General features: G+C 36.2%; 1 protein-coding gene across 2 annotated transcripts in view; it reads left to right on the forward strand.

The window, feature by feature from the left end:
• KCTD3 (potassium channel tetramerization domain containing 3) overlaps positions 1 to 17,000 on the forward strand; it is a 74,926-nt gene that overhangs the window by 13,292 nt on the left and 44,634 nt on the right. For both annotated transcript variants that reach the window (XM_060296236.1, XM_030868296.2), the window contains exon 9: positions 12,502 to 12,692. In XM_060296236.1, the coding sequence (XP_060152219.1) occupies positions 12,502 to 12,692 (191 nt within the window). The remainder of the gene's footprint in view (positions 1 to 12,501; positions 12,693 to 17,000) is intronic.

Raw genomic sequence — 17,000 nt, forward strand, 5'->3', positions numbered from 1 at the left:
ATTTTTTAATATTGTGATTTTATTTTTATAGATTTAAGAGCTATTTATTTTAGTCATCAAATATTTTTCCTTCATATTTTGCCCACTTCTGTATCTCCTGATTAGATTTAGTTTGCTTTTATTCTCACAACTAATTTGGTGAATATTATTGATAGCCTTAGTATGTCTTATATATTGCATATACAGTGTGAACTGTGATATAACTGAGATATCTTGAAGTTACACCTTCTTGCTTAGTATATCCAGCTTCTGAATCATTTAACTATTGTATTAAATGATGAGGCAGGATTGTTAATGTGAGCCCTGTGTTTTTTGTCTGTAATGATTGAGTCTTTTGTACTCTACGGTAGGGGAGAATAGGACCCTACATTGGTCATGACTGCCATATGGTTGGGAGCGAGGTGAAGCAGGACAGTTGTAGGCAGAAGTGATGTAGTTTAACATCTATAGTGTGTGAGCTTTACGCAGAGGTAGTTTGGTTTTACTAATTCTTGCATTCTCAGTAACTAACAGGGAACAAAGAAAAGTGTACACCAGTGATTTCTCTTTTTCAGTTGGAAAAAAGGTAGGATTATTAGTTCAAAATCACTGTATGCAGTGAGAAATGTTGATGACAGGAAATGGCGTAGAAGAACAAAAATGGTTAGGATATACTAACTTAGACTATGATCCTATTGAATTTAATTGCCAGAATATCAAAAAACATATAAATATTTTGTCACTATTGAATTTAGTTAAGAAAAAGTAGCCACAATAGATTAAAAATATTTAAAATGTCTTCTGAAGTTTACAGATACATTTAAAGGATCCCAGATGTATTGAATAAAAGAAAAAACCCCTCAGTTTATGAGAGATTTGCCATATGTGTTAAAGGAAAAAAAAAAGACCTTATATCAGTAATCTGCACTTTATATTTTCATTGCAGTAGAGATTTGGTGCACACTTTTCATTTTGAGAGCGTTCTATTGATATGTATTTTTAATATTATTTATTGAGTAGTATGAAAAATATTTTTTGGATGATTTCTTTCAGGGATGATTTTATATGAAGCAAAACTGATTTGAAAAAGGGATTTTCTTTTTTTTTTTTTTTTTTTTTTGCGGTACGCAGGCCTCTCACTGTTGTGGCCTCTCCCGTTGCGGCCTCTCCTGTTGCGGAGCACAGGCTCCGGACGCGCAGGCTCAGCGGCCATGGCTCATGGGCCCAGCCCACTCTGCGGCACGTGGGATCTTCCCTCACCGGTTCACGATCCCGTGTCCCCTGCATCGGCAGGCGGACTCTCAACCACTGCGCCACCAGGGAAAGCCCGAATTTTTTTTTTTTCAAGAGTGTTGTTTTGAACTTACCAGCTTATGGACCTAAATTGAGAAATGGTTTTAGATTTTGCTTTGTTTGTTTAAATATTATGTACATTTTTTTGATAGGGGATTCCAAAGGAGTTAGTTGTATAACGATTATACCAAGTTATCCAGGTGTAACAGCATCATTTTGTTACTGCACAGCAGTGCTAAAGATTGTGACTTGCCAGACAGGGACACATGGTATTGCACAAAATTTCACTCATTGAGTGAGTAATGTAAGAAAGATGATGCTGTTACATATTCCATTCTTTGTTTTTGCTTTTGACCATGACTTTTCTTTGCTTTCACTGAGTGTTGATTTCAGAGCAATATGCCCATGCAAAGTGACAAAGGGAAAGAATTAAGGACATATTAGATTTTCTCATGTACAGTTAAATCACTCAACACAATGCCAATAAAAAGATTTCAGAAGAAAGGAAAATATTCAAATTATTTTAAGTGTAATCATTTTAATAAATTGTTTTTCCACAGCTTTTTATATCAATAAATTTAAAACCTTAAAAAAGGAAAGAGTAGCACAGTGAAATATTTTTCACCTATATTCATTAATTTTCTACCTTGTTAGGTTTTACTTCTATATTTCTTTTTTCTTGCTCAGTTTACAACCTGTCACTTGTATTAATGAAGAGTATTTGTGTAGATTGTTTCCCTTTTGGAGGTTATATTACACTTTAGATCTTTAATCCATGTGGAATTTACTTTTTGTATATGGTGTTAGATTTAGCAATCTGTTTTATTTTCTTCCAAGTGGGTGGCTAATTATGTTCTGATTATTACATAAATCATCCTTTCTCATTGAATATGAAAGCCCCCTTTATCTTGCTTTATATTTATTTTTATATACTTGAATCTAATTTTAGACTTTTTTTTTTTCCATTGATGGACATTTAGATTGTTTCCCTGTCTTGGTTATTGTAAACAATGCTGCTATGAACACGGGGGTGCAGATATCTTTTCAAACTAGTGTTTTCATTTCCTTTGAATATATTCCCAGAACTGGAATTGCTGGATCATAGGGTAGAGCTATACTTAATATTTTTGAGGAAACTCTACACTGTTTTCCATAGTGGCTGTACCAGTTTACAGTCCCACCAACAGTGCACAAGGGTTCCCTTTTCTCCACATCCACACCAGCAGTTGTTATCTCGTGTCTTTTTGATGATGGCCATTCTGACAAGTATGGAGTGATATCTTACTGTGGTTTTAATTTGCATCTCCCTGATGACAAGTGATGCTGAACATCTTTTCATGTACCTGTTGGCCGTTTGTATATATTTGGAAAAATGTCTATTCAAGTCCTTTGTACCATTTTCTAATTGGATTATTTGGTTTTTTGCTATTGAGTTGTATGAGTTCTTTATATTTTTTGGATATTGACTCCCTTATCAGATATATGCTTTGCAAATATTTTTTCCTATTCCATAGGTTTTTTTTCACTTTGTTGATAGTTTCTTTTTCTGTGCAGATGCTTTTTTCGTTTGATGTAGTCCCACTTGTTTATTTTTTATTTTGTTGCTTGTGCTTTAGGTGTCATTTTCAAAAAAAAAATTATTACCAAGACACATGTCAAGGAGCATTTTTCCTGTGTTTTCTTCTAGGAGTTTCATGGTTTTAGGTCTTACATTTAAGTCTTTAATCCATTTTGAGTTTATTTTTGTGAGTGTTGTAAGGTACAGGTCAAATTTCATTCTTTTACATGTGAATATCCAGTTTTCCTCACACCATTAATTGAAGAGAAAATGCCTTTTCTCCATACACTATTCTTGGCTCCCTTGTCAAATACTAGATGACTGCATATGCTTGGGTTTATTTCTGGGCTCTTGATTCTGTTTCATAGGCCTATTTGTTGATCATCTTAATTATTCCCTTCATTATCTGCTGAGAATTCAGAATAGGAGATTGAGTATTTTTGTGTGTTGGGTTAGATGGAAGAGAAACAAGATAAAGCATTTTTATGTGTTAAAGAGAAAGACTTGCATAGATGTTTAACTTCACAGTTTAACCTTTGAGAGGTAGAATCAACTGCCTTTCTAATCAACTTGGCAGTGAGGTGTTGGAAAGAAAACAGTGAAAGTTATATTGAGAAAGGTCCAGTAGAAAATAAACAGTGAGGGATTTTATGCTGATATACAGTGTGTTTTTTCCAAAAAAAAAAGAACAACAACAACATAGGCAAACAAAATTTCTCTATTAAACGTAGCTCATCCATCTTGACCACAAAGAAAGAATCATTGTGTCCTTATATTTCTGCCTTCGTATGGTACCCTCTCCAAACCACAGTTGTGTTTTTAGTTGGAGGATCTCCTAACTAACCTCCAAATCCCTCTATCTGGCTGGGGTCCATCTCTTGAAGGAAAATAGGCAAAGGGAAACCCTAATTGACAGAATCTGGTGTGACAAATCATTTCAGCACTGAGAAGAAATTATGGATTTGGGAGTGGGGAAAGGAGTGGGGAGATGTGGGAAGGAGGGAGAGCTCTTCCAAATAAGATAACTCAGCTCTAGAGTTATGAGGTATCCCCTCACACTGGTCAGAATGCCCATCATCAAAAAATCTACAAACAGTAAATGCTGGAGCGGGTGTGGAGAAAAGGGAACCCTCTTGCACTGTTGGTGGGAATGTAAATTGATGCAGCCACTGTGGAGAACAGTATGGAGGTTCCCTAAGAAACTAAAAATAGAACTACCGTATGACCCAGTAATCCCAACACTAGGCATATACCCTGAGAAAACCATAATTCAAAAGGACACACGTACCCCAATGTTCATTGCAGCACTATTTACAATAGCCAGGACATGGAAACAACCTAAATGTCCATCGACAGATGAATGGATAAAGAAGATGTGGTACATATATACAATGGAATATTACTCAGCCATAAAAAGGAACGAAATTAGGTCATTTGTAGAGATGTGGATTGACCTAGAGTCTGTCACACAGAGTGAAGTAAGCCAGAAAGAGAACAACAAATATTGTATATTAACACATATATGTGGAGTCTAGAAAAATGGTACAGATGAACCTATTTGTAGGGCAGGAATAGAGATGTAGATGTAGAGAATGGACGTGTACACAGGGGGAAGGGGAGGGTGGGATGAATTGGGAGATTTGGTTTTACATAAATACACTACCATGTGTAAAATAGATAGCTAGTGGGAACCTGCTGTATATAGCACAGGGTGCTCAGCTTGGTGCTCTGTGATGACCTAGATGGGTGGGGTGGGAGGGCATGGGAGGGAGGTCCAAAAGGGAGGGTATATATGTATACATATAGCTGATTCACTTCATCGTACAGCAGAAACTAACACAACATTGTAAAGCAATTTTACTCCAATTAAAAAACAAATAATAACTCAGCTCTAGAGGCTCCGGATGAGAAAAGGTTGGGAAACCATCTAGTTCCATAAAAATTGCTTCTAAATATTGAGAAATGAATTGGACTTTTAAGTTATGATTTATTGGGGTATTATTTTATGCCAGGCATTACACTAAAGGCTCTTGTATACATTTTCTCATTTAATTATTCCAACAACCTGTGGCATGGATCTCATCGTCCCCATTTTACTAGTGAGGAAATCAGTTTGGAGAAAAAAGTACCCCAGGTCATCCTGAGGAAAGAAGTGACAGGATTCTCAACTAAATCCTGAGTCTAAAGCCACTGCTCTTCACCACTGTGCCCACCATGCCTTTCTTTTAAATTACAGCCTTCCAAACATTGCTATTCCATTTGCATTTTAATTGCTCAAAAACATCTTACAATCAGTATTACCTTGTTGCTCCATGTGATTGTATCGAGATCTGGGTGTCAGGAGCTGTTAATACCTCTCTCCATCCCAATGCTTCCCATGTCCCTGGCACACAGAAGATACCTAAGAATGCATCAGAATAAATGCTGTGTTCCTGGTCTCTGGTGTTAGTAACGTCAAACAATTTTGACAACATTATTAGTAATTCTTTGACTCAGTGGGACAGGCAGTGGTCTCAGTCTGAGGGCTACCCCTCCTCACCTTATGGTTTCTATTCCTAAGGGAGTGGACTGGGGTGGAAACATCTAACAAACAAATCAACTGAACAACAAAGTTTCAGCTGCAGAGACTTATGAGAAGAAAATAACATAGGTGACTTGTATTAGTTTCTTACTGCTGTTCTAACAAATTACCACACATTTAGTTTCTTAAAACAACACAGTTATCATCACTCAGTTCTGGAGTTCAGAAGAGTTCAAACTAGATCTTGCTGGGCTAAAATCATGGTATTGGCAGGGCTGGGTTCCTTTTGGAGGCTCCAGCAGAGAATCTGTTTCTTTGCCCTTTCCGGCTTCTAGAGGCCGTCTGTGTTCCTTGGATCACAGTTCCTTTTTCTGTCTTTAAAACCAGCAGCATGGCATCTTCAGATCTCTTCCCTAACTCCCACTCTCCTACCTCTGCTTATAAGGACCTTTATGATTACATTGGTTGCACCTGGATAATCCCTCCATCTCTTTAATTTAATCACGACTGCGAAGCCCCTTTACCATATAAGGTAACATATTCATTGGCTTCAGCAGTTTGGATGAGGACATGTTTGGGGAGCCATTATTCTGCTTACCACATTTGGTGAGGAGTGCCATAGTTCAGATGGATAGGACAGACATCAACTTGGAGGTGAATATTACTCTTCTAGTTTGGATTTTAATTAGCTTGTACAAGACACCTACTGAGACAGGTCTTTTTTTTTTTTTTTTTTTTGGAATGTAGTTGATTACAATGTTCTGTTAATTTCAGGTATATAGCAGAGTTGATTCAGTCATACACATACATATATCCATTCTTTTTCAGATTCTTTTCCCATTTAGGTCATCACAGAATACTGAGTAGAGTTCCCTATGCTTTACAGTAGGTCCTTGTTGATTATCTATTTTATATATAGTATTGTGTATATGTTAATCCTAAACTCCTAATTTATCCCTCCCCTGCTGCGTTTCCACTTTGGTAACCATGTTTGTTTTCAAAGTTTGTGAGTCTCTTTCTGTTTTGTAAATAAGTTCATTTGTATTATTACTATTTTTTTTTTAGATTCCACACATAGGTGGTATCGTATGATAGTTTCTCTGACTTCACTTAGTCTGATAATTTGTAGGTATATCCATATTGCTACAAATGGCATTATTTCATTCTTTTTTATGGCTGAGTAATATTCCCTTGTATATAAGTATCACATCTTTATCCATTCCTCTGTCAGTGGACATTTAGGTTTCTTCCATGTCTTGGCTATTGTAAATAGTGCTGCAGTGAACGCTGTGGTGCATGTATCTTTTCAAATTATGGTTTTCTCCAGATATATGCCCAAGAGTGGGATTGCTGAATCATATGGTAGTTCTATTTTCTGTTTGTTTGTTTATTTATTTATTTATTTATTTTAGCGGTACGCGGGTCTCTCACTGTTGTGGCCTCTCCTGTTGCGGAGCACAGGCTCCGGACGCGCAGGCTCAGCGGCCGTGGCTCACGGGCCCAGCCGCTCTGCGGCATGTGGGATCTTCCTGGACCGGGGCATGAACCCGCGTCCCCTGCATTGGCAGGCGGACTCTCAACCACTGCGCCACCAGGGGAGCCCTATTTTCAGTTTTTTAAGGAACCTCCATACTGTTCTCCATAGTGGCTGTACCAATTTACATTCCCACCAGGGGTGTAGGAGGGTTCCCTTTTCTCCACACCCTCTCCAGCATTTATTGATGATGGCCATTCTAATTGGTGTGAGGGGATAACTCACTGTAGTTTTGATTTGCATTTCTCTGATAATTAGTGATGTTGAACATCTTTTCATGTGCTTTTTGGCCATCTGTATGTCTTTGGAGAAATGTCTATTTAGATCTTCTGCCGATTTTTTGATTGGGTTGTTTGTTTTTTTTATATAGAGCTGCATGCTCTGTTTGTAAATTGTGGAGATTAATCCCTTGTTGGTCACTTTGTTTGCAAATATTTTCTCCCATTCTGTGGGTTGTCTTTTCATTTTGATTATTGTTTCCTTTGCTGTTCAAAAGCTTTTAAGTTTAATTAGGTCCCATTTGTTTATTTTTGTTTTTGTTTCCATTACTCTAGGAGATGGATCCAAAAAGATAACTGCTACGATTTATATCTAGAGTGTTATGCCTATGTTTTCTTCTAAGACTTTTATAGTATCTATCTGGCCTTACATTTAGGTCTTTAATCCATTTTGAGTTTGTTTTTGTGTATGGTGTCAGAGAATGTTCTAATTTCATTCTTTTACATGTAACTATCTAGTTTTCCCAGCACCACTTATTGAAGAGACTGTCTTTTCTCCATTGTGTATTCTTGCCTCCTTTGTCATAGATTAGGTGACCATAGGTGTATGGGTTTATCTCTGGACTTTCTATCCTGTTCCATTGATTTGTATTTCTGTTTTTGTGCCAGTACCATAAGGTTTTGATTACTGCAGCTTTGTAGTATAGTCTGAAGTCAGGAAGTCTGATTCCTCCAGCTCCGTTTTTTCTTTCTCAGGGTTGCTTTGGCTTTTTGGGATCTTTCATGTTTCCATGCAAATTGTAAAATTTTTATTCTAATTCTATGAAAAATGTCTGGTAATTTGATAGGGATTGCATTGAATCTGTAGATTGCTTTGGGTAGTATAGTCATTTTCACAATATTGATTCTTCCAATCCAAGAACATGGTATATCTCTCCATCTGTTTGTATTGTCTTTGATTTCTTTCATCAGTTTTATAGTTTTCTGAGTACCGGTCTTTTGCCTGCTTAGGTAGGTTTATTCCTTTTGTTGCAATGACAAATGGGATTGTTTCCTTAATTTCTCTTTCTGATCTTTCCTTGTTAGTATGTAGTAATGCATGAGATTTCTGTGCATTAATTTTGTATCCTGCTAATTTACTGAATTCATTGATGAGCTCTAGTAGTTTTCTGGTAGCATCTTTAGGATTTTCTATGTATAGTATTGTGTCATCTGCAAACAGTGATAGTTATACTTTTTTTCCAATTTCTGTTCCTTTTATTTCTTTTTCTTCTCTGATTGTGGTGGCTAGGACTTCCAAAACTATGTTGAATAAAAGTGGTGAAAGCAGACAACCTTGCCTTGTTCCTGATCTTAGAGGGAATGCTTTCAGCTTCTCACTGTTGAGACTGATGTTAACTGTGGGTTTGTCATATAGGGCCTTTATCATGTTGAAGTATGTTCTCCCTGTGCCCACTTTCTGGAGAGTTTTTATCATAAATGGGTGTTGAATTTTGTCAAAAGCTTTTTCTGCATCTGTTGAGGTGATCATATGGTTTTTAGTCTTCAGTTTGTTAACGTGGTATATTATACTGATTGATTTGCAGATATTGAAGAATCCTTGCATCCCTGTGATAAATCCCACTTAACTTATGGTGTATGATCCTTTTAATGTATTGTTGGATTTGGTTTGCTAGTATTGTGTTGAGGATTTTTGTGTCTATGTTCATCAGCGATACTGGCCTGTAATGTTCTTTATTTGTTTTATCTTTGTCTGGTTTTGGTATCAAGGTGATGGTGGCCTCGTAGAATGAGTTTGGGAGTGTTCCTTCCTCTGCAATTTTTTGGAATAGTTTCAGAAGGCTAGGTGTTAACTCTTCTCTAAATTTTGATAGCATTCGCCTGTGAAGCCGTCTGGTTCTGGATTTTCGTTGGAAGTTTTTTAATCACAGTTCCAATTTCAGTATTTGTGATTGGTCTGTTCTTATTTTTTGTTTCTTCCTGGCTCAGTCTTGGAAGGTTGTATGTTGTACCTTTCTAAGAATTTGTCCATTTCTTCTAGGTTGTCCATTTTATTGGCATATAGTTGCTTGTAGTAGTCTCTTGTGATCCTTTGTATTTCTGTGGTGTAAGTTGTAACTTCTTTTTCATTTCTAATTGTATTGATTTGAGCCCTCTTTTTTTTCTTGATGAGTCTGGCTAAAGGTTTATTAATTTTGTTTATCTTTTCATAGAACTAGCTTTTAGTTTCATTGATCTTTGCTGTTGTTTTCTTTGTCTCTATTTCATTTATTTCTGCTCTGATCTTTATGATTTCTTTCCTTCTATTAACTTTGGGTTTTGTTTGTTCTTCTTTCTCGTACTACTTTAGGTGTAAGGTTAAGTTATTTATTTGAGATTTTTCTTGTTTCCTGGGGTAAGATGTATTGCTATAAACTTCCTTCTTAGAGCTGCTTTTGCTGTGTCCCATAGATTTTGGATTGTCATCTTTTCATTGTCATTTGTCTCTAGGTATTTTTTTGATTTCCTCCTTGATATCTTCAGTGATCCATTGGTTGTTTAGTAGCATATTGTTTAGCCTCCACATGTTTGCGGGTTGTTTTACAATTTTGTTCTTTGTTAATTGATTTCTAACCTTATAGCATGGTCAGAAAAAGATGCTTGATATGATTTCAGTTTTCTTAAATTTACTGAGGCTTGCTTTGTCACCAAGCATGTGATCTGTCCTGGAGAATGTTCCATGTGTACTTGAGAAGAATGTGTATTCTGCTGCTTTCGGATGGCGTGTTCCATAAATATCAATTAAGTCCATGTGTTCTAATGTGTCATTTAAGGCCTGTGTTTCCTTATTGCTTTTCTGTCTGGATGATCTGTCCGTTGATGTAAGTGGGGTGTTAAAGTCCCCACTATTATTATGTTACTGTCGATTTCTCCTTTCATGGTGTTAACATCTACCTTATATATTGAGGTACTCCTATGTTGTGTGCATATGTATTTACAATTGTTATATCTTCTTGGATTGATCCCTTGATCATTTTGCAGTGTCCTTCTTTAACTCTTGTAACAGTCTTCATTTTAAAGTCTATTTTGTGTGATGCTAGTATTACTACTCCAGGTTTCTTTTGATGTCCATTTGCATGGAATACCTTTTTCTGTCCCCTCAGTTTCAGTCTGAATGTGTTCCTAGATCTGAAGTGGGTCTCTTGTTGACAGGATATATATGGGTCTTGTTTTGTATCCATTCAGCCAGTCTGTGTTTTTGTTTGGAGCATTTAATCCATTTACATCTAAGGTAATTGTTGGTATGTATGTTCTTATTGCCATTTTAGACACTTAGGTTCTTTGACATATATATCTATTGTCATACAATTTGCGGTTCAGCATGCTTATAGTAAATTTCAAAATCTTGCAAGGCATATCCCCTCCACTTTCTTTCTTTGAGATCGTAATGTGGAAGATAACCATATTCTTTGCATAGCTTTTCCGACTTCAGAGCATTGGTTTACTAGACAGCAGTAAGGAGATGGAGTGCTATAATATCAATTGAGCTTGTTCTGTCTTGTTTTACTTACGTGAAATTTTGTATTACATGTATGGAAAATTATAGAGCAAATACTGCTTTTTCTTTGTACTTAATTTTAACTTAAAAATAGAAGTAAATTCACATATCTTATTGAGTTAAATTATGTAATTGTTATAATCCCTCTCAAATATGTTGTCCTGATTGTTTTACTCTTTTTTGGCATCTCTTTATTTTATAATCCCCTAATTTTTCTAGAGAAAAATTATTTAGAAGTACACTCTTTGTAAAAGATTAGATAGTATTTTTAAAAAGATTAGATTGTATTTAGTTTTATTATTTTTAAAAAGATTAGATCGTATTTAGCTTTATTACTTATATTCCTCAATTAATGATCACAAGATTATATCATTCACCTCATTAAATAGATACAGCATCTCTTTCTTGAACAGTGTATGAGCCTAGTATATGTCTGTATCCACATAGCAGCATATTATCATTATTCTTGAAGTGCTGGCAATTCTTGCTTTGTGTCCAGTCTGACAGTTGCTAAGAGCCATCTCTATTTCATTTCTCAATGTTTGTCAGTATTTAGAGTTTATTAGATAATTATTTCCATTTGTGTGTTTCAACACATGAATCCCATCTGGTGGCTGAAGTGGGTAATTACAGACCATCCATTGCCTAGGAAAAAATAATACATATTTCTGTGTATTGCTTTTAAGTTTAAGCAAATCATTAGTTCTTGAAATTAATAAGAAGGTTGAATTGCATATTTTTGTGAATTATAGTTGTATTACTTTATTGTACATTTTTAAACAAAAAGCTAAAGTGCTTTTACTTAGGTTAGGTGATCATCATTTATGAATACTAAAGTTTGATTTTTGTGGTGAATATGTCATGTAGTATATAAAGGAGCACTTATTTTCTTCACATTTATTTGTTCTCTTTAGGTAAGGCAAAGAGAATCTTTACAATTTTGTTTGTATCACTTGTTTGGTATAACTTAAAAAAATAGATACTCCATAGTTAAAGTTCAGGTCATTTATTGTCATGATTGCTTAACTGTAGGTTTTAAGTGTATGAAGACTTACTGTATAATCACAGAGAATACATGTCTGAAAGACTTAAATTCAGTTAGAACAGAAAAAATTATTAAAAATTTACAGGTGTGTTTATCAGAAGTTAAATATTAAAGCATTTTTATTCAGTCAACTGCAAATCTGAATCATGATAATAAGTCTTTACATATGGGGAATGAATAGGCTCATGAGACTTTTTTCATTTAGAATAAAACATTTAAAATCCAGTCCTCAGAGAATGGTTTCCAAAGCCCCACATTTTATTCACTTGATTGTGCCAAGGTGTTGGAGTATACATCGTATACCAGATCACTCCATTATCTTAGTTTCCATGAATAGACTGTCATCTGAAGTTTCAAAAAAAAACGATTGGTTGAGTTTCAGTTAATAAGAGTAACAATAACTGATCAGTAACTGAAAGGAATAATAATCAGCCTGAAACTCTGATTTTTGTTGACTATTTCTATCCATAGATAATCACAGTACCAAATTTTTGTGTAGAAAAGTGAAAGGTACTACCTTTTTTTTTTTAAAGTTACTAAAGTTTTTACAATTTGAAGGACTTGGCTAAATTATTCTTTGGAGAAGTATAGAACTCTAGGCTCCTTTTAAGTGGTTTATATGTTCTATGTATGTAAATGTAAGGTACCTCAGGAGTAATCTGGCTTTGTAGAGGATATAGATCAACAAAATTTTATGTTTAATAAATATAAAGGTAGATAAATAGCTGTGACTCAAGTTATTTTGGAACATTGATTTGTGTTTTTTTGCTTAAGTGCTGCTGAGTCTCACTTATGTGTCTGTTCTTGTTTAATAGAATCAAAGAATCTTCAGGATGGCAACAAGTGTTTACAAGCCCATATTTGGATTGGACTATTGAACGAGTTGCTCTAAATGCAAAAGTGGTTGGAGGTCCACATGGAGACAAAGACAAAATGGTCGCCGTTGCCTCAGAGAGTAGCATCATCTTATGGAGTGTCCAAGATGGAGGAAGTGGAAGTGAAATTGGTAGGAAAAATCTTGTGTACGCTGTTACACATAATAATCTGAAGTTTAAGAGGGATTGCCCATAAATATTATAACTGGTTATTGGACTAGTTATTAGTTAGCTAGAGCTGCTGCATCTTATTTTCAGGGTCCAGTAATATACAGGGCTGCTCAATGTGAGAGGAATGATCTGGTAAGGAGGGAAGAAAACTGAAACCTGACTGCTCTATAAGAATGTGCTTTTCCTGAATCCTATTTAGTGGTGGCTGCTTTCTCTCCACCTCTTTCATACCACTGGGCCTGAAGATTGGGTGAATAACTTTCTTGTTCCTCCTCATTTGTTGCTTCTAGGCCAGAAAGTCTCAAGCTTTTAAATCTCTTCTAAATTTCACTTGACATTCTAGTTCAGGACCATTAAGAGTTTTTGTTTGTATAGGTTTTATCTAATGATATTTACCATAATAGGAATTAAAACTGAAATTTTAATAACTGCTTATTAATTAAAAATATAACATAAATAAGCCCATTGCATGGTAACATGAATGACACTTTTTTTTTTTGCGGTACGCGGGCCTCTCACTGTTGTGGCCTATCCTGTTGCGGAGCACAGGTTCTGGATGCGCAGGCTCAGTGGCCATGGCTCACGGGCCCAGCCGCTCCGCGGCATGTGGGATCCTCCCGGACTGGGGCACGAACCCGTGTCCCCTGCATTGGCAGGTGGACTCTCAACCACTGCGCCACCAGGGAAGCCCCCGAATAACATTTTTAATGAAGAATAACTATATTTCCAAAAACTTTTGTGAGAAGAGTGGCAATGGTTTACAATTTTGTAAACCTCTTTAATGTTTTATTGAATTCTGATACTTATTTCTGCTTTCAGTCTGCTACGTTTTGTTACTCTGGTTGAACTACATGAAGAGAATTTGGCTTCACACAGATACATAGTTGAAAAAAAACATATTTTTATATAGTCTTTTCAGATAATCATGGATAGTGTTTGCTTCTGTCCCAAAATTTTGAAATGATATCGATGAACTCTGTTCATACAGATCATACTCTGTTAAATTAAAATCCATCAATCTGTTTTGTACTTTGAATGGATCTTTTGTCCTTACATAATTTTATAACATGATGCATTGGTCATTTGGAAAGTGTTGGTTTATTCTGAGTCATGTAAATCTTCCAAGTGTTGATACCTTTCATTGTACAATAGAGTAAAAAAAAAAAAAAAAAATCACATTTTTTTACTATAACCACTGATCACACCTCTGAACTCTGTTGTGTTAGGAAGTTGTCATGCTCGCTGTGGCAGATAAACGCTTTCCAGAATTCTGATATTCACTTGAAACACTGAGTTTGTCATTAAAGTAACAGGTCCACTTTTCTCCCTTTTTAGGAAAGTTTACCAAATAACCAAATCTGAATTACCATAGTTTGTTAGTCGTGCTTTCACATGAAAATGGTACGCTAAGAGAAGAGCAGCTGGTTTCCTCTCAGCTCCAGCAATTGGGAAGATGCTTCTCCTCGACACAGTCATGGTACTTAGTCACACAGAATATTCAGAAGACACACACTCAAAATTGAGACTTAGTCAGTACATACTCTTACACAGATTGCTTCATCCAGGAAATTCTTAAGTTCAGCTGGCCTTGTTTTCTTCCATTGAAAGTGTGCGGCAGAGAGGAATTGAATCACTACCAGTACCGTTTACTGCCACTGCTTTGATTCATGCTAAGGTGCTCGCTCTTTTTACCCAACATTGCTTTGCACCATTAGTGCAAAGATCAACAGGAATGTTCTAGGATAAAGTGTGATAGTCATACGTTTTCAACACTCTGAATATTTCAACACCATGTGTGTTTGTGGCCGATACTCAGGTAGAAGATCTCTGATGACTGGCTGGTACTGATACTGGATGCACAGAAACAAAACACCAGGTCCAGCCACATCTGTGTATTCGTTTTTGTAAGACAAAAATGCAGTTTTGCAGACAGCCTACTGTCTGCACCAGTCTTTAATTCGAGGACTTACTGTGTCATTGAAAAGTGCTAGTGTTGTGGTTTCTTTTACTGACATTTCATCTGGCAGGCTTTCACCATCGCCATCTGTCCTAGCTTTCTTAGTCTCCCAGTGATTGTGTGCCCTCCTCTAGCCAGTGCAATGCCATAACTTACCCTGTAGGATGATTCAGTGGCTTTTTCATATCTAGTTTGAAAACCTGTAACAATTTGTGGCTTTTAAAACACTTTTTCCATCTTCATTTAAAATATTTCTTTAAACTCTGAGTATTTGGTCTCAAGGAACCCACAGCTGGCTTTATAATACTGTTCAAAATTGTTCTGTTGCATAGGCACAATAAGGCAGGTTATTAATATCTATATAGTTGAAGGAAAGATTACTTTTGTTATTTAAAATTTTTATATACAGTTTTGCTCAGTTTGTTTTAGAGTCCTCCCTTCCTTGAATCAAAGAACTCTACTATGTCATATGTATCTTTGCCAGCACTGTTAGATTTAGATGGTGCAGCTATGGATTGAAAGGCAAGTTAAGTATAAGAAAAATACATTAAAAATAATTTATTTTAGAATAAAATATTTTAAACAGTTTTAGGTAAAATTTAAAAATTAAGAAATGTTTTCAGAACATTTTAAAAACTAATATTGCAAAACAACAAAGTGTACTTCTTGTGTTTCTTTGTAGGCACAAGGAAAACTTGTATTTTAAAATAATTATAGCAGATGTAACTGAAGATGACTAATAAAAGCATAGTGGAAGTATTTAGGCCAGACTAAGTTAGTCTTGGGAAACTTAGTTATACCCCAGCCTACCATCATAAACCATTCTAGAGAATATAAGAACACATATGCAGATGCCATTGTCTAAATGGTGACCTCATCACATGTCATGTAGCCTCTGGAAAACTCCTCTGTACATTCTTGAGATAATGAGAATTTGTTAAAAAAAAGGCAAGTAGTGCTTTAATATCACCATGAAAATAGTCTTGACTTCAGACTTCCAGAGGGTTCTCAGAGACCAAGGATTCCTAGACTATACTTAAAGAGAATCATTGTTCTAGGCCATTTTCCTTCCCTTCTCTCCCAGCTACTCCCCCAGTCCCCACGCCTGCCCACGTTTCGAGTCTCATACCATCTGTATTTACGCTTGATGTAGTCCTCAGCTGCTCTCTAGGTTACTATCCTTCATGCCTTTGAAATTACTAACTCTGATTTTCCAACTCAAAAATTCTTTAACTCCACTGGGATCTTCACTCATTACTTCCCTTTTTATAGGCTTGGATTCCATCATTATAATCACTCTAGCATAGAGCCTCAGTTTTCTTGTGTCTTTCCCTTTGCCTTACCTACCTGGAGAAACCACATCCCTGGCCAAATTGACCTTTCCCCCGAATATTAAAGGCGGTGAGGAAAAAGAAATGCATATGCACACAAAACAATAGTCTCAGTCTGTGGCCTCTACTCTCAAGTGGGCCTTTAAAGGCTACCCAGAAATCCTACTACATTACCCTTGTCGGTTCTGCCACTCTCCTAGATGACTGTTTCATACCTTTTTCTTTTTCCTTAAACTTCCAACATCTTCTGTCATTCTCATTGAGAGAATAGAGAAAACCAGGAGAGACTTTTCCTAAATTCCTTCAATCATATCTGCCCATCTACGTGTATCTGTGCTCATATAATCTATTATCACATTTATTACTGTGATTAAATTGTCTCTGATCTTATCTAAGGCCAGCTCCTTATATCCAGCTGTGTACTATGTCCTATTTCCTTCTACTTACTGGAGACATTGCTCTAGAAATCATTCCACTCTGTTGGATCATTTCCATCATCATACAGCTGTGCTTTAATTCTGCCTTAAAATCAACAGCAAAAACTGCTCTATGTTCTCTTCCAGTTTTTACTTCATTTTTCTGTTCCTCTTAAAGCAAGAGAGAGTAGTTATCTGATCTTGTTTCTATATCCTCCTCTTCTCTTTAGAAGTTGCTCTAATTACGCCCCCAACCACTCTATAAAACTATTCTTGTTAGTGTGTCCCATGATCTGTACTCTGCTATATCCTAGGATCAATTTATAGTCTTCATCTGGTTAGAACTGTCATTTGATAATATTTGATATAGTTGATTACTCTTTTCCTTTTGAAGACTTTCTTTCTTTGGCTTCTAGGACACCTTATTGTCTTTATTTTTTTTAAATTTTTTTTTGCGGTACGCGGGCCTCTCACTGCTGTGGCCTCTCCCGTCGCGGAGCACAGGCTCCGGACGCGCAGGCTCAGTGGCCATGGCTCACGGGCCCAGCCTCTCCGCGGCATGTG

Source organism: Globicephala melas, chromosome 1, assembly GCF_963455315.2.
Source record: "Globicephala melas chromosome 1, mGloMel1.2, whole genome shotgun sequence".
NCBI lineage: Eukaryota > Metazoa > Chordata > Mammalia > Artiodactyla > Delphinidae > Globicephala > Globicephala melas.